Source organism: Cyprinus carpio, chromosome A9 (genome assembly GCF_018340385.1).
Source record: "Cyprinus carpio isolate SPL01 chromosome A9, ASM1834038v1, whole genome shotgun sequence".
Classification (NCBI taxonomy): domain Eukaryota; kingdom Metazoa; phylum Chordata; class Actinopteri; order Cypriniformes; family Cyprinidae; genus Cyprinus; species Cyprinus carpio.
The window spans coordinates 28,938,573-28,960,033 of NC_056580.1; the positions used below are offsets into that span (position 1 = coordinate 28,938,573).

A 21,461-nucleotide genomic window follows, 5' to 3' on the forward strand; every position below is an offset into this window, starting at 1 on the left:
TCTTGTAATAATATTAGACGTTTTTTTAACATAATACAAGTGTTCAAGCAAAAAAGATGATGGTCTCATTCTTTCCTTAGATGCTGAAAAGGCCTTTGATCAGATAGAATGGCCTTATTTATTTGCAGTTTTGACTAAATTTGGGTTAGGGGATAAATTTGTAGAATGGATCAAAATATTATATGATCATCCACAAGCAGCAGTTATTACCTATGGGCTTAGATCAGATAGCTTCATTACATATAGAGGGACCTGGCAAGGCTGACCGCTGTTGCCTCTCCTTTTTGCGATAGCTTTAGAACCATTGGCGGAAGCCATCACAGTTTCCACTTCTATTCAAGATTTGGTAATAAGTACCACACAGCATAAAATAAGTCTTTATGCTGATGATGTTTTATTATTTATTACATCATCTGAGACATCAATGCCTCCTCTCGTTAATGTTATTAGATTATTTAGCTCATTTTCTGGATACAAAATTAACTTTAATAAATCAGAAGCCATGCCTCTTGGCAGCCTTACTGATATGCCAAATACCATACCTTTTTTTTCCTTTCAAATGGTCCCCAAATGGCTTTAGATACCTGGGGATTTTTGTGACCCCTAACTTTAATCAAATATACAAAAATAACTTTACACCCCTATTTGATAAAATAAAACAGGACCTTGATCTTTGGAATTCCTTTTCTGTCTCATGGATGGGCCAAATTTCTTTATTTAAGATGAACATACTGCTTAGGTTGTTTTATCCCATTCAGGTGATTCCAGTAGTTTTCACCAAAAGGGTCCTGCAAGATTTAAATGGATGGTTGAGCTCTTTCATATGGAACAAGAGCCAACCAATGCTAAAGATGTCAGTTCTACAGCTACCTGGGTTGAAAGGCGGCTTGGACCTACCTAATATTAGGATATACCAGCTCTGTGCCCATCTGAGGTTCATGTCTGATTGGATAGCAAAAGAGGTCTCCTCTGTATGGTTAGATATTGAAACAAATTTGTCCGGATACCCACTACAAGACCTGTTGTTCTTTAAAAGTTTTAAAACCATTAAAGAAATTTTAATCACAGTACTAACCCCATTATTTTAAATAGACCCAGCGCATGGCATTTGGTTAGGTGTCTGGAGGGTAGATCTAAGGTCACCTCTGTATTATCCCCAATTTTACATAATCCCAAATTTCAACCAGGTATGGTGGATGCAAACTTCAAGTCTAGGTATGACAAGGGTGTGGTGAGGCTCAAAGACTTGTTTACTGATGGTAACCTAATGTCATTTCAACAGATTGTGGATTAATACAATTTTATTCAAAGCAGCACACCATTAAATTAAAATTTGTAAATATATTCAGTTGAGAAATTATTGTTTCAAACATCTGGGAAATTTTAGATTAATCTTTTTTATAATTCCTTATGTGATCGAACAGGCACAGACACTGAGAATTCGGAAATTATGGGAAGGGGAGTTGTCAGTTCCAATTGATGAAGATATCTGGGACAAAGTTTGGGAAAATGCTTATATGTTGTTTGATACAGAATTATTGGAATAACATACTTCATGAAATGCAAAAGATTCTATGTAAAAACCTGGAACTTGACCCCTTGTCACTGTTATTGGGCTTGCCTAGTGATAATTTAAATTCTGTGGCTAATAGAAGACTTTTGGGAAGGGGAGTTGTCAGTTCCAATTGATGAAGATATCTGGGACAAAGTTTGGGAAAATGCTTAAACAATATCAATCTGTAATCATATAAAAGTAATTCATCTGAATATTTTACATAGATTGCATATACCCCACAATCGTATACATGTTTTTTTTTTAAATTCCTTTTCCCCATTTTGCCTTAAATGCAAGACCGAAATTGGCACATTGACTCACTGTTTATGGCCATGCTGTTTGATACAGAATTATTGGAATAACATACTTCATGAAATGCAAAAGATTCTATGTAAAAACCTGGAACTTGACCCCTTGTCACTGTTATTGGGCTTGCCTAGTGAAAATTTAAATTCTGTGGCTAATAGAAGACTTTTCAATATTATGACTCTTGCAGCACGGAAAACGCTCCGGTTACTAACGTAACCTCAGTTCCCTGAGATAAGGGAACGAGTGTTGTGTATGGGGTAAGCTCCTGTTTACTCTGTTACTGAAGCCTGATTTGTTCACATTTGTGTAGCTGCACAAACCAGTCGCGCTTTAGCCCACCAGCAAAGGGCGGCGCCGGTGTTTTTATAAGTCGACTCACAGAGCCATTTCATCAGAATTTCGACTGAAGCGACAGTCAGCGATTCTTATGCAGCTTATAGCACGGCAAGTGACACAACGCTTATTCCCTTATCTCAAGGAACCGAGTTTATGTCAGTAACTGGAGCATTCCCTTTCGAGCATTCACTTCACGTTGTGTATGGGCAATAAATTCCAATCATGCCGTGCTATGAGGAGAAGCAGACTAAGTCGCTCTGCGAGCCAAAATGAACATGAGCAACATGAGCCAACTTCGAGCATAGCTGAGGACTTTGGATATAGCTATTTCCGCCATAGGGAGAAATAAGCAGTTTAAGCTGATAAAATCCATGCCTGGAGAGCAGGGACATCTAGGCTGTAGAATCTGGCAAACGTGGACGGTGACGACCACCCGGCAGCCGCGCATATCTCACCAATAGAGATTCCACTGGACCAAGCCCAGGAGGAGGCCATTCTTCTAGTGGAGTGGACCCTCCCACCTATGGGGCATTGCAAACCTTCTGAGGCATAAGTCACGGCTATAGCCTCAATTATCCAGCGTGATAGTCTTTGCTTTGTAACCGGCAGCCCATTAGAGCGGCCTCCCAAGCAAACAAAAAGCTGCTCCAACTGTCTGAACAGACTGGAACATTCAAGATATATTCTCGAGGCCCTGATGTGGTAGAGAACACTGGGACCCTGCTCACCATCTGCAGTGGGGAGAGTTAGAAGAGTAATTCTTAGTTGAGAGCACCTTTGTTAGTTGAGAGTACCTTCGGAATATATCAATGTCTAGACTTGAGGATTACTTTACAGTCGCTGGGCCCAAACTCCAGACAGAAAGCACTGATTGACAGTGCTTGTAAGTCACCCACTTGAAGGCGTAAAGGCGTCTTGTAGACAGTGCTCTAGCCTCTAAAATGGTATCACTCACTCTCGCTGGGAGCTGCATAAGCTCCTGTCGAGGCTCCATACATGAAGGCTCCACAGCTCTGGCTGGGGATGCCAAATTATGCTTTTTGCCTGTGAGAGAAGATCTTGTCTCAGTGGTATTGGCCATGGGGCTGCTACTGAGAGCTGCACTAACTCGGGGAACCAATCCTGGCAGGGCTATCAGGGGGAAAGTGTACAGGCCAGCACTGGGCAATCATGGGCCAGAGCATCTCACTGTATCGAGAAATAAGTTGGGCAGTAAGAGATGTCTTCTGAGGTGAAGCGGTCTACCTCTGCCTTCCCAAAGACAGACCAGATTTCTTGAACCGTATGAGGATATAGGGTCCATTCTCCTGAAGCCACATTGCCTCTGGACAGCATGTCTGCACCATGATTTAGACTGCCCAGCATGTGAACCACTCTTAGAGAAAAGAGTTCTGTGCCCAGAATACAGAATACAGCCTGTAAAGGGAATGAGACCTCAGACCGCATTGGCGATTGATTTACGCTACCACTGTCGTGTTGTCCAAATGGACCAGGACATGGTGCCCATGTATGGCCGGCAGGAAGGTTTTCAGGGACAGAAAAACAGGTAGGGGATATGGTGAGTTTGTATGGAGGGAATGTTGTTTTTCTGGGAAGGAAAAGGAGGATGGATTGAGATCCATTTGGGGTGACTAACCTGAGTTGGAAGCATCTGTCATAACCACCTTCCTCTTGGAGGTCAGTTCCAACAGTACGCCTGACTGAAACAGGCATAAAGTTGTCCAAGGGGCCACAGCTTTGATACAGCGATGGTTTGCCTTGATATAAAATGTTCCACACATTCCAGCATGACCCAAGCCCACATCTGGGCAGAGTCCAAAATCATCCCCAGAAAGACCACTGGCTGTCTGGGTGACAAATGACTCTTCAGAAGGTTGATATTCAACCCAAGGCACTCAAAGTGGCTGAGTAACAGTGCTCTGTAAGCGACTAATTACCGTTCTGATTTGGCCAGGATCAGCCAGTCATAGAGGTAGTGGAGTATGCAGATTCCCATCTGCCTCAGAGGGGAAAGAGCCGCGTTTATGCACTTCGTAAAAGTGTGAGGGGCCAGAGACAGTCCAAATGGTAGGACTATATATTGATAGGCCACTCCCTCGAATGAATCTCAAGATCTCAAGAATCTCAAGAATCTGTGATGTGGGACTATGTGGATGAGATCCAGAATTGGTCTCAGCCCACCATCTTTTTTGGGAATGAGGAAGTAGCGGCTGTAATAGCCTGACTCACTTTCGTTGTAGATACTATTTCTATAGCACCTTTTGCACTTTGTGTCGCAGAATGGTGTAAATGAACAAAAAGCATACAAACTGTTCAGAATGTGAGATCCAGAATTGCCTAAACCGAAGTGTGAATAATACCACTGAAACGAGGTGGTCTGCGAGCAAACTGAAGCGAGTAGCCTGAGTGGATGGGGCTTTCTGGTGGCTAGTGGCTGCAGCACCAGAGCACTTCAGGAGGAAGTGACGCAGCGCTTGCAACATCTTCTGAGCCTCTGAGAAGCGCTGTGCAAACCCAACCACAGCAGGGCCAAAGAGGCCCTTTGGCAAGACCGGACAATCAAGGAAGGCCATCTTCTCGGCGTCCCTTATTTCAGCGAGGTTCAGCCAAAGGTGGCGCTCCAAAACCACCAGACTAGCCATGGTCCTGTGCGCTGCTCTTTGAAAGCATCCTGATATTGGGCAGACTCGTCCATATCACGGAGAAGTTTGGCCTGAAACACTTGTAGGACTGCCATCATATGCAGTGCTGATCAGGCCTGACCAGCTGCTGCATACGCCCTGTTTGCCAGAGCCGAAGTGGTCCTGCAGGGCTTCGAGGGATGCGCTGCATAGGCCTTTAATCCAAGGGCGGACGGCGGACACAAGTGAGCAGCTACCGCTTCCTCCAGAGGGGGAAGCATGGTATAGCCTTTTACCTCAGTGCCGTCAACGGTGGACATTTGCAACAACACTAGCTGGAAATTTGCTCTAATTTGCTCTAATAAAGCGCCGGATGGCCACAGGGGAGATTCGTCCTCTGCAGGGGCTCTTCGACGGCGTTGAGCGGGTTGAGCTTCTTTCTCTTTCTTCGGCTTCTTGCAGAGTCAGCAAAGAGATAATCCTCGTCGCTAAAGGAGAAGATTCTAATGAAATGGCACTGCGAGCAGACTTATATACACGTCGGCTCCACCGGGCTAAAGCGTCATTGGTTTGTGCAGCTACACAAATGTGAACAAATCAGTCTTCGGTAACAGAGTAAACAGAAGTTTACCCCATACACAACGTGAAGTGAACGTTCGAAAGGGAAACATTCTTTTGCACTGGATTATTGACAAACCCCTTCTGTGAAAGGATGCCAAAAAGTGTTAATGGAACTGATACCACTGGAATATCTCACATGCCTAATCCACTCTAAGACAGCCTCTTTTTTTTCATAAAACATGGGAGCCATTTTGTAATTGTTTGGATTGTACTGATGAGCATTCTGTATTTCCATAATATGATGTAATTGTAGTTTGAAATGTCTGAGCCTTTTTTTTTTGTATCTATATATTAAGATGTTCTTAATTATTGTTTTTGAGTTCTGTTTTATTTTTAAAAAAATTGATGATTTGAATTTTGTGACAGTCATTATCCTGCTGAAACTAGTCATCACAAAATGGGTACACTGTGGCCATAAACTTAGGGATACGGTCAGCAAAAATACTCAGGTAGGCTGTGGTGTTTACATGATTTTCAACCTTCGATACAAGACAGGATCCAGGCTTTCATGTTGTTTATACCAAAATATTACTCTGCCGTCCAAATGTCTCAGCAGAAATCAAGACTCGTCAGACCAAGCAAACTTTTAACAATCTTCTACTGTCCAATTTTGGTGAGTCCATGCAAATTGTAGCCTCAGTTTCCTGTTCTTAGTTGACAGCAGTGGCACCCAGTGTGGTCTTCTGCTGCTGACTCCCATCTGTGTGTCAGAAATGTTTTTCTGCAGACTTCGGTTGTAACAAGTGGCTATTTGAGTTACTGATTTGAGTTGAATCCTACAGAAGGCAGGGTTCTACAATATTTCTAGGGTTTATTGATGCCTCCAAGGCATTTGACAGGGTAAATAATCATAAAGCTTTTTACTAAACTCAAGCTTAGGGGTGTGCCTGGGTGCATCATACGTATCCTGGTTTACTGGTATGCCCAACAACATATGCAAGGGTTAAATGGGAAACAGCCTATCCTCACCCTTCAGTGTAGGCAATGGAGTATGGCAGGGGGGACTTCTGTCTCCCACCTTGTTCAAACCTATACATGGACAGCCTGTCGAAACAGTTGGGGAAGTGTAAGACAGGTTGTCTGATAGGGAACACTCTGTTAAACCATCTGATGTATGCAGATGATTTGGCTATTATGTCCCCCAGCACTGTTGGGTTCCAGCAGCTGTTAGATATATGCTCTGAGTATGGGGTTGAGTTTGATGTAAAGTACAATGCAAAAAAGAGTGTTGTATTGATATGTAGGACCAAGGAGGATCAGAAGCTGCATTTTCCTACGTTTTACCTGTCAGGGCAATCCCTCTTTGTATCTTATTGTACGAAATATCTTGGGCACATCATCACTGACAGGTTGGAAGATGATGCAGATATGTATAGGCAGAGACAAATGTTGTATGTTCAAGCAAACATGTTAGTCCGGAAATTCCATCACTGTTCTGATGATGTGAAGGGGAGATTGTTTCGTGCATACTGCACCCCTATGTATGCAGCCCCATTGTGGGTCAACTACAAAAAAGGAGACCATGCGCCAAACTTCAGGTAGCATATAATGACTGCCTGAGGATACTGCTAGAAAAGCCCAGGAGTAGCAGTGCAAGTAAGCTCTTTTGTGACTCGGGGCTAAGCACTTTACAGGCTCTCTTGAGGAACCTAATGTTTAAGTTCATGTCTCGACGTGATGAGTCTCCAAAACTGTATTATAATGATGCTCACAAGCCCTAGGTGCAGCTCGGCTAGATATCAGTCATATTTGTGGAAACATTGGTATGGGTGCCTGTTAAGACTCTCATGAATCAAAGTATGTTTTTATGTGTTTATGTATCTATTCCTTCTGTTATGTTGTTGGTCTTGTTGTTGGGTCTAGAGCCTGTAATAAAGTTTATATATATTACTGTTGTCTTTCTATCAGCTCAAAACAGTTCAGTCTGAACTTTAGCAGATCATGTTTACCATGTCTATATGTGTGAATGCATTGAGTTGCTGCCATGTGATTGGCTGATTACATATTTGCATTAACTAGCAGCTGAAAAGGAATAGAAGTTGGCTAATCTTAGTGAAAGCAATTTGTGTGTGTGTGTGTGTGTGTGTGTGTGTGTGTTCACATTATTATCATTATCATAATTATTATTAACTTATAATTATTAATTATTAACTTACTATTCCTCTTGATACAACTCTAAAGACTACTTCAAATTACTGTTCTGTTATAGTGTGCAAAACATTTTGCCTATACTAATAACTAAATAACTTTTTTTTAAAATGTATTATTTAATTTACTGTTTGAGCTATAAATTCATGTTGCTAAATATATGCATTATATTACACATTTATTATGTTTTTATTTAACCTGTTGTAAAAACCTTTTATTATTATTATTATTATTATTATTACAGCCAATGTTCGACATCAAACTGGAGATGAACTGGAGTAGGAACATACTAATGAAAAAGTTAATTTGATATTCACTTGTGTGTAATTTATGATTATTAAATATAATAAACCATAATATATATTCAAAATAAAATGAAGAAGCAGAAATCTGAGGGATTTTCAATAGGCAATTATGCAAAGAAAAGGAGCAGAGCTGATAGATGGCTGATTCTACACAGCAAAATCACAGTCATATTCCGATTTGTAGGATATTGCAAGATTCTAAATAATTAAAAGATGTTTCTTTCAGCTTCCGGCTGGCTGCTGCTCATAACATTGGGTTTTGTGGCCTTATATTTGTGCAACATATCCCACCCATCTTACCCAAACTTTCAACACAGTGTAAAAGTTAATTTGGCTTCAGTGGCTTTGACATATTCAAATGCTTATGAATAATGCACAGCCATCCCTTACTTTGGGAAGCCAAGTGAAAAACACTCAGAGTCGATTTGATTTAATGCAAGCAGTGTTGATTGCCCCATGGGACGGCACGTCAACCACCAGCTTTACCCACTCGTCATTCTCTCATCCTTTGCTGCTGGAGCGACAAGCACTCAGAGCATGCTTGGAGCCTGGATACGAAAGGAAATGGATGGAGCAAACATACCAACGGCGACGCCGAGGTCGTTCCGTGGATCAGAGCTATTATACCTGCGGAAGAGCAAACTCCTGTCACATCTCACCAAAACCAAATCAATAAAACATGTCACCTGAAATCAGTGCCATGTTGTTGCTGGCTGATGACAAGCCCACAAATACCATCGCAACCCTTAAATAATGGATCTGTTTTTTAGATGACAATGGGAGGTTTTGAGATGATGTGGGCAGATGCACAGCTATCAGAGTGAGAGACTTGTGAAGTCACAGTGAGGTTGATCTTTCCATGCATGCAATGTGAGACCTGATGCTACAGAAGCATCAGTCAGGTGGTTTGGCTGTCAAGGCCCAGTGACACATGGTCACCATTCAACCCGTCTGATAATGTGTTTGTTTAGTTTGTCTGCTGTACATGTCATCACGACCTGATTGTTCCTTTTAACGCAGAAGAATTTGTTTCAGTTTTTAAAAACAGTTACTTATTTTTACTCCACACATCCTTTCCTTTCCTTTCCTTTCCTTTCCTTTCCTTTCCTTTCCTTTCCTTTCCTTTTCTTTTTTTTTAATTTAGTTTCTTTTTTTTTCTTCTCTCTTCCTTTTCCTTTCCTTTCTTTTCCTTTTCTTTCCTTTTTTGTTCTTTTGTTTACTTTAAGGATATAAAATGTTTTGTTTTTGTGTGAATGAAGTGTCAAGTAAATGCCCTTCAAGATGATAAAAAGAAAAACATCTGTAGACATGTAATTTTTGTATTCAGGGTGGTTATGCATATCAATTAAAAATAACCAGTGTTGGGTGTAACGCATTACAAGTAACTCAAGTTATGTAATCAGATTACATTTTTTAACTAGTAAATTAACACATCACATTTTAATTTACAAGAAAAAAAGTTACTTTTTCAACAGGATTCGTTACTTTTTAGCTAGTAATACAATATTGTAATGCACTCCAGTTACTTTCCTCAACATTGGAAATAATGTTAAAAAGTAATTAAATACTAACAATTTATTTTCTTTAATTATTACTTTTAAATGTACTAATCATTTTTACTAATAGCATTAATCTTTGAATAGTTATTATACAACAATTTAGTTTTATTCATAAAACAAAAAATTACCTGGATGATTTACTACAAGCGGTGCGATTCTGAAGAGCTCACTTTACTTTCCCATGAGGTCATGGGGAGGATTTGTGAATGACTGAAGAGATGCAACTGAGGCTGGTATAGGTCACATGACAATGACAGTATGAGGAATGAAGTATTTCTGAATTATATACTACACACATGGTGCTTCATAAAACATGCTTTTTTAAGGGGACCTAGCGATTTCGGTGCAGCCACTGTCTGTATGAATAAGTCACTGAATCATTTACTCAACCAATTTGTTTACAAAAACACAATTGTGCTGTGACTTTGTTTGGAATTATTTTTGTTGACAAAATGTTTCTATTGTAAAATTTTTTTTAATTACTTAATATTAACTTGTTTATGTACCCAATGTATAAAAGCAATATTAGATAAACAAATTACATGGAAAACTGAATATATTCGTCATTTGACCATGTGTGTCATGTCATCCATACAAAGTGAAAAGTAGCTCCAGCTTTTGTGAAGCTTAAAGTTTGTTGTCACAATAAAGGAGAAAGATGATCCATTGACCCATTACTATCAATTTATATGTTCTTGTCATGTTTGTTTATATTGCTAGCCATATTTTAAAAAGATACTTTTTTTTAAAGATAGGTAAAATGGTATGTACATTTTATTTTTTCTTTTGTAAGTAACTTTTGAAAGTAACTTTTGACCATGACTGTTAAAACCCACAAAAAAGTAGCACAATAAACAAAACATACAATATATTTTGATGTTCAACTCAAGATTTCACTCACAGTACGGAAAAGTAAGCGTTCATGTAAATCAAGATGGACCGATGAGCTATGAATGGGGCAATTTTAGGTTATGCTTGTAAAATATTCATGAGTTGAAACTTTATCTTGAGAAGGATAGGGACGTGACTTTATGATAAAAGGTATCATAAACAAGATTAGGGAATATCATGACACAGTTGGCACAACAAGACTGTTTACAATTTTGCCAAGACTTAAAAAAAGTACACATTGTTAATCTGCGTAATGAATGAGAAAATGCCAGAGAGGTAATGGATGCCCGCCACATAGCGGATAAATAATTGAGCGTCTGGGGGAACAGGAGAGGTGGATGGGATCGTATGGTGCATCTGTGTCACTGCATTGCCTGGCTTCTCTTTCTGCAGCCAGCAGCATGGTCACCACGTCAACCAGCCATGGAGGGAGAACAGGTGTTTACTTCCAGTTACCAACAGCAATGCCATTCTTTTATTGGCCAAACTACTTTGAGTTGGAGGAGTTTTGCTAGGGAGGTTCAGTAGTGTTCAAATAAAATGTTCCATTACTCTAAAATTGATGTATATTGTGTATCTGTTATAATATAATGACTTTGTTTTGCTAGTTCAACTCTTGTGTATGATTACTTCTAATATAGAGTTACAAATCATTCATTTGACTTTGGTACCAAAGGACAAAAGTTGGTGAATCTGTACATTTAATAGAGCTGTCAAAGTGTTTTTGAGGGCTTACTTGTTAGCAGGTTAGGTGAGAGCAACTCTGTCAGTGAAGATTGGGGGTCAGCCAAGGTGAAAGTTTGTGCCATTCATTGTGAGCCTCAGCTTTCCTCCCAAGTTAATATGGGTGATCAGTATTTTCCAAGGAGATTTCCTGTAAAAATAGATTTTTTTAAGGACAAAAAAAAAAAAAAAAAAAAAACTTACTTTTATTGATACCCTTAACATTTTGCACAGCACGAGGCACTGCATATTTTTAATCATCTACAATAATTGGATAATAAGGTATAAATGGACTTAGTAATAGTGAAAATATAGAAAAGCGTTCTTTGATTACACATTTGATGTATTCCTTGCACTAACTGTGAGATAATATAGTTCTGGATATATTGACTAGCCTATACGAATTCAAAAATTATCCAATTATTATGTAGCCTATTATGTAGGACTCTTAATACCACCTTCATTTTTATATATAATTGACATAATTTGTAGAATATAATTAAAACAAACATGATTTTTCATTTTGGCACTTTTTTTATATATTAATATAATTAACGCATTTAACAATATTATTGATTATTATTATTTTAAAAAAAAAATATTAGTGTGTTTTTCGATATGAAAATATAATGAATTATTATTAAACTAAAATCAGCAATATCATTATATTATAAATTTAACATTTAAGAAATTAATATGAAATTGAAATGACAATATTAATTTCAAATAGTATATATATTCTATATATATATATATATATATATATATATATATATATAGATATATTATATATATATTATATTATTATTATTATTATTATTATTATTATTATTATAATCAATAATTGTTAAGTGTCATGTATTATTTAAATGTAGCACTTTAGGTTTAGTTTATTCCCTATTAACTAAAAGTTTCCCCTCAATAAACTCCTGCCTACTGCTCACTGAATCTGATAGTAAGTAATATCAATTAAGTTCTGCAATATGATCATGCAAAAAAAGGCTTCTTTTTTTAACAGTGTAGTTAATAGTGAATAGTGTTACTCATTTAAAACAATCACTTCGCTGATGAAGTGTATAGTATTGAAATACTGCCAAATATTTTTGTCCTGTGGTGAAGTATGCTTGTGGGACAGACCACTTATAAGTTGAATAAAGGAGCAGGTGGAGGCGGGAGGGCGGTGTGAGGTTGGAGGTGGTGGGGGGAGAGCCCTGGAGGCGCTGCCAATGGAAACAGCACACACGAGGAGCGTCGAGCCAGAGCGCCGCGTCGCCTCCATGTCAGGTCCACTCACCTGCAAGGTGCGCAACGAAGATGATGGCCATGAACGGCAAGCAGCACTTCTCCATGCACCCTGCGCTGCACCCGAGCTCCGAGGGCATGCGGCGGATGTGCCTGCCTGCCCCGCAGGTACGTCTCACGCTAAACTCCTCGTATATTGTCTTCGTTCTGTCACTTTGAGGTGTTTTGAGCTGCTCCAGCATCCATCCATCCCACCCTTCCCAGCCTCTCCTTTCTATCCTCTGAGCTCACGCGCTCTCTCTCTCTCCCCCACATGCCTATCCAAGCAAAGCTGCTGCTTTCATATTAATTTTTATGACCTGTGCTTTGAGGAGGGTGCTTGGGAATGTTCTTTAATCCGGAGTTGACATAATTCCCCACTGACTTCCATATGCGTGCTCTTGCTTGCAGCTCCAGGGCAATATATTCAGCGGCTTTGATGAGAGTCTGCTGGCCCGCGCTGAAGCTCTGGCGGCGGCTGACATCGCGTCTCACGGCAAAAGTCACCCTTTCAAGACGGACGTCACCTACCATACCATGAGCAGCGTGCCCTGCACCTCCTCCTCGTCCACGGTGCCCATATCCCACCCTTCATCCAACCTGCCCTCGCACCATCACCACCACCACCTCAGCCACCAGACCCTGGAGGGAGATCTGCTCGACCACATTTCCTCGAGTTTATCGGTCAGCGGCATGGGTGCGCCGCCGGATCCGTCGGTGATGACCACTCAAGCCCACCAGCACCATCTGCAAATGGGTCACTTGCATCAAGCCATGGCCATGGGCCACCCGCACACCCTGTCGGTCCACAACGGGATGGCGTGCATCAACGACGTGGAGTCCGATCCCAGAGAGCTGGAGGCGTTCGCGGAGAGGTTCAAGCAGCGGAGGATAAAGCTCGGAGTGACCCAGGCGGATGTGGGCTCTGCCCTGGCCAACCTGAAGATCCCGGGGGTCGGCTCGCTGAGCCAAAGCACCATCTGCAGGTTCGAGTCCCTAACCCTGTCCCACAACAACATGATCGCTCTCAAACCCGTCCTCCAAGCCTGGCTGGAGGAGGCCGAAGCGGCTTACCGGGAGAAGAACGGAAAACCGGAGCTTTTTAACGGGAACGAGAGGAAACGAAAGCGCACGTCCATCGCGGCTCCCGAGAAGCGATCGCTCGAGGCGTATTTCGCCATCCAGCCGCGACCGTCGTCGGAGAAAATCGCGGCAATCGCAGAGAAGCTGGATCTAAAGAAGAACGTGGTTCGGGTTTGGTTTTGTAATCAGCGGCAAAAACAGAAAAGGATGAAATATTCGGCAGTGCACTAGTGCTGGTAGAGCAAAGTAGACATTTTAGGAACACCACAGGGATCAAAATCTTTTCTTTTAATCTTTAGAAGCCTATAAAGATTCCAAGTACATTTCATATCTCCTCCAAATGATGGGACCCGTGTGCGCATTATTCCAGGAGTTCTGTACCCCTAATAAAGGCTTGACCTCTCTCATAACGAAGTCAAATGGTCTTAAAAAATATGCATTTGCACATTTTCAGTAACGACAAAAGTTAGAATTAAAGTTCATTAAGTCGTGGCGTGTGTGCCTGAGGTAACCATAGCAACACGACTTGCTCGAGCACTTTCAGTGAGCTTTAATATCGAAATTTGCATAAAACAATAAGGCAAAAAGTGGCGCAAAAATTATTTTGGTTTGCGCGAGATCGACAAACCTCAAACGATTGTCTTGAAAGTTGCTGAAGGAGTTTTTCTCAAACCACCTAAGACCGAATTATTCGCACACTGTAATACCATTTAAAAAATAAAAAATAAAAAAAGATTAATTTATATTACAGTGTTCATGTTACTTTGTATTTGTACGAGCAAGTAACACTCGTGTACTCGTGTAGCACTTAATGTGTAATTATTTTAGCTGATTGTGGTTACACAATGTTATGGGTTTAAAATAATTACAACAACATGCACTGTGTAACATGGACATCGTAATGTAAATTATTATTAACTCTTTAACAAAACAGATATTAGTCTACATTACGAAGCAATACTGCTAAAACCTTTAAAAAGCTCTCATTTGAAATGATAAAACTTTAATTACATGTCCAGGAGAACAGCTAACTACTAAAACTTTGTTTCAGTATTATCACACGTGGAAATATATTTTGAAGTGTGTACGTGTGTTTTTGGTATTTAAAAATGTATATTAATTTGCGCACAAGGTCTACCTTATGTTACTATCACATGAAATGTAATTTGAAATATGTGTACTAGCGTTTGTAATAATCGTTTGAATGTCTTGTCAGATGTGAATGCAATATGAATATTCTCACAAACTGGCACGAATATTTCGTGAACGATCATCAGTTGAAGTGATACTAATATGCAAATCCTGGTGATGTAATGAAGAATGCTGCTATTTGATTTGCATTAATGTAGCCACTGCAAACACTCTCACGTTTAAACTTCACTTTACAAAATGTGTGACTTGTATACTGTTATTTAATAAATTGTTGATTTTTTTCAAAGCCTTTTTGGGAGTTTTATTTATGTGTGTTATTGTTTTAATTACACATGAGAAGAGGACACCAATGTGTGTTATTCCCATTTAGAAAAATCTCAGAAATAAAATATGTATACAAATATATATACAGTATGCACTTGGTTGCACAGTTTTCATCTCACATAAATTATGTCAAGAAAGCTACTCGCATAAAAATCATTGTAATATCATTAATTTTTAAAAATGGTGTTGTTTTATTAATTTGCTTCTTGAGCTCAATTGTGATTAAACATTAATAAAATAAACAGACTAATCACCACCTCTATTAATTTAAAGAAAATTTATAGAGAGAACAAAAAGAAAAAAAAATCAAGCTAACTATAAGCGGGTTTTCCTCTTTTCTAATTCGGGTTGCCAGATTGTTTAAGCAGACACCGCTGAATAATAAATGTCTGTCACGGCTTTGTGCAGAGGGGTTTGAAATTATTAAGTAATGACGATGCAATATTAATTGTATATTGGTATAAAACAGGCAGAGAGCTGAAGGGAGAGTTGTTAGTCAGGAAACGCTTCGCACAGGCTCAAGGGAAGGAGTTCAGGACGATGCTCAGGTAAAACGATGTGCCTCACTTCACTGTCAGGTTTCAAGAAGTAATTGTGAAGGTCTGTTACAGATGATGTTGTTATACATTTACGTATTATTCTAGACAAAAATAAAGGTAGCCTATATGATATTTTGAAAAAGTTAGATAAAAAGGCAAAAAGGTTCAAAGTGATAACATGTTTCCCGTTAATCAAATTCGCTTGACTCGAGCGTTGTACTTTTTAGAGCCGAACAGTTCGCATGGAATAACTATTCTTTTTTTTCTTCTTCTTCTTTTTCAAGGTTAATGTGCTTAAATGTTTTTTTGCTTGATATCTTTAAGTGCTTAAATGTTTTAGCCTAATTATTTTCCTCTACGTTCCTCTACGAATATTACGTGAATTAAAATAATGAAATATAGCTGTAACTATATAGTTAATCTCGGTTCTGTTTCGTTCTATTCTATTCTATTCTATTCTATTCTATTCTATTCTATTCTATTCTATTCTATCGTGTGTGTGTGTGTGTGCAATAACTGGGTATTTTAATCATTGGGCTATTAGCATAACGACGATGTTGCCAAAATTCCTATTATAATGTATGAAATACTACGTTTTTATGCATAATAATAAGTTCTAACGCTAAATTTATTAGGGTTCTCTCTCTCTCTCTCTTGCGTTTTCTTTAACGCACGAAAGAAATGGCAGTTTAAGCGATTAAGATAATGTAACGACTAATTATAGTCCTAGTAATTGTACGGATTGTTATTTTTTTCAGCCTGAATTATAATCATTCCTAATTGCCGAGAAGGATCATCGGTCCAAATTGAAGTTGTTAAACTAATGGGATAATGAAGAAGGGTTACATTCATTAGAGAAGGCAGAGCATTAATAATTAAGAACAACTTTTTATATCATAACCCCCAAACAATGGTGTAAACCAATCTAAGTTGAGCACAGAGCAGGGGCATGTGGCCAGTGGTGGAGACTAAATTATTGATGATCTATTGAAAGGTAGAGACCTATAGGCAGTAACTCGTGTCACAAGGAACATCAATGTGCTGCCTCAATTTAGGCTTAAGTTTTCATCACCCTTTCTCCAATCCAAAAATTCTAATATGGAATAATTGGAATCAATGAAATACTCATCTCATACTAATCATCTAAAAACATATCTTCATTCTTTTTTGATAGGCTATTGGATAGCCCTTCAGTCCTCATAAGCCAAATGAAATAAACTCTATTATAATACTGAAAGATTCCGATTAATTTCCTTATTTTATGTCCTACAAATGCCTTTTTATTTTTGGCCATGTTAACTAACTATAACCTAATTCAGAAGGAATAATGTATTTTCTGATTATGGAAATTATTTGTCTTAGCTACAATAGCCTAAATAGCTTATAGCTATTTAAAAATAAAATAAAATAAACAAAAACGATTTTACAGAATGCTTTGGAAATTTCACAAAGATCTTATAATTAGAAAATGGACACAAAACAAAACAAACAAACCAAAATCCTTTGACTTAAAGAAAAGAGAATGGATGAATCATATTTTAATGTTCACGTTCAAAGCTCTCTTTTAACCAACTCCTAATAGAGTAAAAATGGCTATTTAAAGGATTACCTTTAATATTAGGCTACAATAGCTACTTGAGAACTCGCGGTTGCCGGAGTCATGCGTGTCTGAGAGAGAAAAGTGAATTCGTGTTTTTATTTCAGGGCAAAGAAGATCTGACAGAATGAGGGTGGAGACCATGCAACCATCGGCTGTCTCCTGGAAGATGTGGCGCACCCCCCTCTCCCTCTGCGGCACGAGCGGCTGTTCTTGCGCCGACACTCCGGCTCTGAGAACGAGAACAGAGTTAAGACACCGGCGCTTCAATTATTCATACAGCGCCGGCAGCAACACATGAGAATGCAGCCAATGCGGAGGCAGACAGCGAGCCCGGTGTGCTTTATTAGTCCGTTCCCATCATCATCACACGCCAAGCCACCTCAGGCATTTGCCCGCGGTGTCTCAAAGCGATAACTCACGGGGTTATCCGAGGGGATACTGTTACCGGGAAACTTGAGGCTGTCCTTCAAAGGTGAATTTTGGGCGTGTCTTAAACCGACTACGTTGTGTTAGTAGTCTTTACTCGAATGTCTACACCGTCTTATGACAATGCCTAACTAACTATTTTATATTTTGGCGTAGGCCCTATTGGTGGATAATTTTTCGTAGCTACCTTTTACGGTCGCTGTGATTTGGCCAAGTAAGACATGTTCCTGGATCAACATTAGTCCAGAAATAAAGAGTAAACTCAATTCCTAACCCTGAACATAACCCTACCCATGATTTATTCCTAAAACGTTTTACGGTCTGCTTTTGCCACACTGTCAGTTAGACTAACGGTGGACCTGTAAGTAGCCTAATATTGTTATGAATTTGTAAATAAATAAATACATAAATAACACTTGAATTCAATTCCATTTAGTCTCAGTTGGGTTATTTTGATTAGGTTAAAATAACTAAAAATACAGCTGACACAATAAAAACGTGATAACAGAATAATAAAAAAAAAACATGACTTACAACTATTTGAAAATCTGGAATCTGAGGGTGCCAAAAAATCTAAATAAAGTACAAATGAAGTTCTTAGCAATGCATTTTACTAATCAAAAAATAAGTTTTGATATGTTTATGGTAGGAAATTGACAAAATATATTAATGGAACATGTTAACTTTACTTAATATTCTAATAATTTTTGGCATGAACAAATTATAAATTTGACCCATACAATATATAATTGGCTATTGCTACAAATATACATGTGCTAGCTAGAACTTATATATATATATATATATATATATATCTTGACAAAAAGTAAAATAGCATTACCCCTATCAGATTTCAATGCTGAAAATATCACGGGCAAAGTCAAGGGAAGATTTTAAAACTCTAGTTCACATTTTAATGAAGACCAGAAATAAAGGCTGAGAAAAAAATTAATAAATAAATTTCTACAAAATGCTCTGAAGTACAAGAAGTGACAAAGAGAAACTCTTTTTAGTACAGTTAATAAAATCATACTATACTGGTGAGGAGTCTGCATTAAAATACCCAGTATGCAAAGACACTTGTTTTTAACCAGAGAAGAGTAAGTCGAGGCTATGTGACACCAGAAAACTGTAATAGAGTTGACCCTGTGGCTGATAGGCATGGGTATCTGATCATTCGCACCCCTTTAAAAGCATGCAGGATTGTGGGACATGTGCACACTTGGCTCTTGAATTGCCTTTGAATAATACATGCACCAATGCAGTGTGGATATATCACTCCACGTCTTCTCATGAGCTCCCACTATGGGGCCCTACATGTCACTGTTAAAAGCAGAAGAGAAAGCAGCAGACTCAGACGTGTATTAAATAGAAGCTGAAAGACAATTTCAATGTTGTTGACATGGTTGCCAAATGTTTTGAGGCCACTAAGACCATATACATATCTATGACTAAGACTTCTTCCTAAAAGTAGTGCAACTGGTAGAGCACCGTGCTAGTAACACTCAGGTCATGGGTTTGATTCCCAAAGAACACAATGATAAAATGTTTAAGCTGAATTAACTGTGAATTAATGAAACAGGAGCTGCATGAAGCCTATAGAGATATCAAGTATGATTGAGAAAGCAATTTGTTGTTTTCAGTCTCCCTTTGTTATTATTATTATCATTATTAGAATCTGATCAAGTCGTATCAGAGCCTCTGTGATCCACTTAACACAATGTATATGGCCTCTGAAACACAGACATCTCATTCAAGAAAAAATACACATCTTTTATTAGCAGTGAACACATCATAAAATATTAAACAATAAATCTAGGATTAATACTCTGACTATTAACCAGTGTGGCTTGTATAGGGTTCTTGTGGACTACAGATCATATGATAAATATAAAGATCACAGATAATATAACTCTGGTCACAATGATTGCCTTTCACAATTTTTATAATTTTGCATAATTGTTCATCACTGTCATCATTTTGCATGGATACAATATAAAGTCACACAATATAAAACGTAAAGAATCTAAAAATATAAAGCACACAAAAAAGTATAGACAGTGTAAATCTTAAGTGTGTAATGCTCAATGAATTATTTTTTTATTCAGTGCATGTAATATAGTTCACATTTTTAAACCAGTGAAATACTGCATTAAAGCTGTACTTTATGAAAAAAAAAAAACATCAGAACATATTTAAGAATGAAATCAATATATTTATGCAAAATTCCATCAGGTACAAAATGATATACTGCAACAAAGTAAATTAAATAATACATTCATAAACACACACACACACACACACACACACACACACACACACACACACACACACACACACACACACACACACACACACACACACACACACACAAAGGGTCCCTTCATAAATTAATTTTACTTGGGTTGGTGATATGCAATCTTAGCACATGTCAAGAGTTTTTCCAAGGAATCAAGGAGAAGGATTTCTTGGTCTTCATCAGCAGGTTTACAGGTTTTCTGAAATAAAGTAAATGTCAGGGTTATTCTACTCAAATAGGACAGTGTTATCATATAGAGAAAACGTCAAGTTCCAGAGTTCAACTTACCACATGGTGCTTGTTATACATGTTTAAATTCCTCATTAGTTTCTTGTCAATACGGAAATTGTCAAATTTGGCATCAGACAGCCCAGAAACCTCCTTTTTCAGTTCATGCTCAGCCTGGCAGAAAAACACACCCTGCAAAGATATTGAAATCACAGGTAACACCAGTGCTTGAGTCCTCTGAATTTGATTGTCAGATTTGATTTGATTATCAGAAATGGAAAAAGATCTGAACATAGTCAAGCTTGTAAGCTTAATATGCTGCAGTAGTTATTGTACTAGTGCTGCGAGACAATAAAATTCTATGTGTATCATCTCACCCTACAGCCATTCATTGGCAGTTCTGTCAGGAAGATTTCATTTTCCTAGAAATAACAGGCAAAATGAATATTGCAATTACATTCTGCTCTGTATATTAACACAGACAGTTTTGGCTTTCTATAATTACTATACTAGTTCCCATCCTTTAGTTAAATCTTACCTTGGTATCATTTGAAAAACTTTTCACTTCTCTGTTCAGCTCATCAATAAGCTCTCCCAATAAGATCTTTTCTCCAAAAAAGTTGCAGTGTTCTTGAGGAGTCTTATCACTTATTGCAACTTTCAGTAAGATTTTCTTTTCCTAGAAATAACAGGTTAAATTAATATTGCAATCATATTCCACATATTAAAGTGGACGGTTTAGGCTTACTATAGTACTACAGCCTATTAGTTACTAAACTTTACTTAATCTTACCTCAGCCTCCTTTGAGACATTTTTTATTGCTTTGTCCAGCTCATCATCAAGCTCACCTGGGAAAGTCTTATTGCTTATTGCACCTTTTTGTAAGATCTTTTCCTCCGAGAAATAACAGGTAAAATTAATGAGCAGAATATGATTGCAATATTCAAGTAGGCAGTTTAGGCTTACTATAGTTACCCTAGTAATTACTACACTTTAGTTAAATATTACCTCTGTTTCCTTTGAGACATTTTTCATTGACGTGTCCAGCTCATCAAGTTCTTTCGGTAAAGTGATATCGCATTTTGCATTTTTTGGTAAGATTGTTTTCTTCTAGAAATATCAGGTAAAATGAACATTACAATCACATTTTGGTCTGTATATTAAAGTATAGACAATTTTAGCTTACTACAGTTACTATACTAGTTACTATCCTTTAGTTAAATCTTACCTTGGTCTCCTTTGTGACATTTTTCATGGTCATGTTCAGCTTATCATCAAGCTCTGCCGATACAGTTGTTTCGCTGAGATTTGCAGGAATCCTGGGGGCGAATATAGTGAAAGTGAGCATCAACTTCATCTTTTTGTCTGTCTGCTTGGGTTTCTCAAGACTTTGGTTGTTTGAAGACCACCTGATTCCACCGCTGCTGAATGCTGTATACATATACTCTCAAAAAGACAAG

General features: G+C 38.4%; 2 protein-coding genes across 2 annotated transcripts; one reads left to right on the forward strand and one right to left on the reverse strand.

The window, feature by feature from the left end:
• Positions 1–12,213: 12,213 nt before the first annotated feature.
• On the forward strand, positions 12,214–14,776 carry pou4f3 (POU class 4 homeobox 3). Its single transcript, XM_019123711.2, has 2 exons — positions 12,214–12,478; positions 12,761–14,776. The coding sequence occupies exons 1-2, from the start codon at positions 12,383–12,385 to the stop codon at positions 13,661–13,663; spliced, it is 999 nt and encodes a 332-aa protein (XP_018979256.2). The 5' UTR covers positions 12,214–12,382; the 3' UTR covers positions 13,664–14,776.
• A 5,074-nt stretch (positions 14,777–19,850) lies between these two features.
• Positions 19,851–21,249, reverse strand: LOC122146204. The gene is made up of 6 exons (XM_042764468.1): positions 21,230–21,249; positions 20,794–20,992; positions 20,539–20,679; positions 20,378–20,422; positions 20,061–20,192; positions 19,851–19,971 (listed from the first exon to the last, which is right to left on the reverse strand). Exons 1-6 carry the CDS (start codon positions 21,247–21,249, stop codon positions 19,870–19,872), a joined length of 639 nt encoding a protein of 212 aa, XP_042620402.1. The 3' UTR covers positions 19,851–19,869.
• Between the last annotated feature and the right edge of the window lie 212 nt (positions 21,250–21,461).

Coding starts and splice junctions, on each gene's coding strand:
- pou4f3 (XM_019123711.2), top strand. CDS start 12,383: ATGATGGCCATGAACGGCAAGCAGCACTTCTCCATGCACCCTGCGCTG. Junction 12,479..12,760: donor TGTGCCTGCCTGCCCCGCAG/GTACGTCTCACG, acceptor TCTTGCTTGCAG/CTCCAGGGCAATATATTCAG.
- LOC122146204 (XM_042764468.1), bottom strand. CDS start 21,249: ATGTCACAAAGGAGACCAAG. Junction 20,993..21,229: donor ATGTCACAAAGGAGACCAAG/GTAAGATTTAAC, acceptor ATTTAACTAAAG/TGTAGTAATTACTAGGGTAA. Junction 19,972..20,060: donor TGTATAACAAGCACCATGTG/GTAAGTTGAACT, acceptor ACTTTATTTCAG/AAAACCTGTAAACCTGCTGA.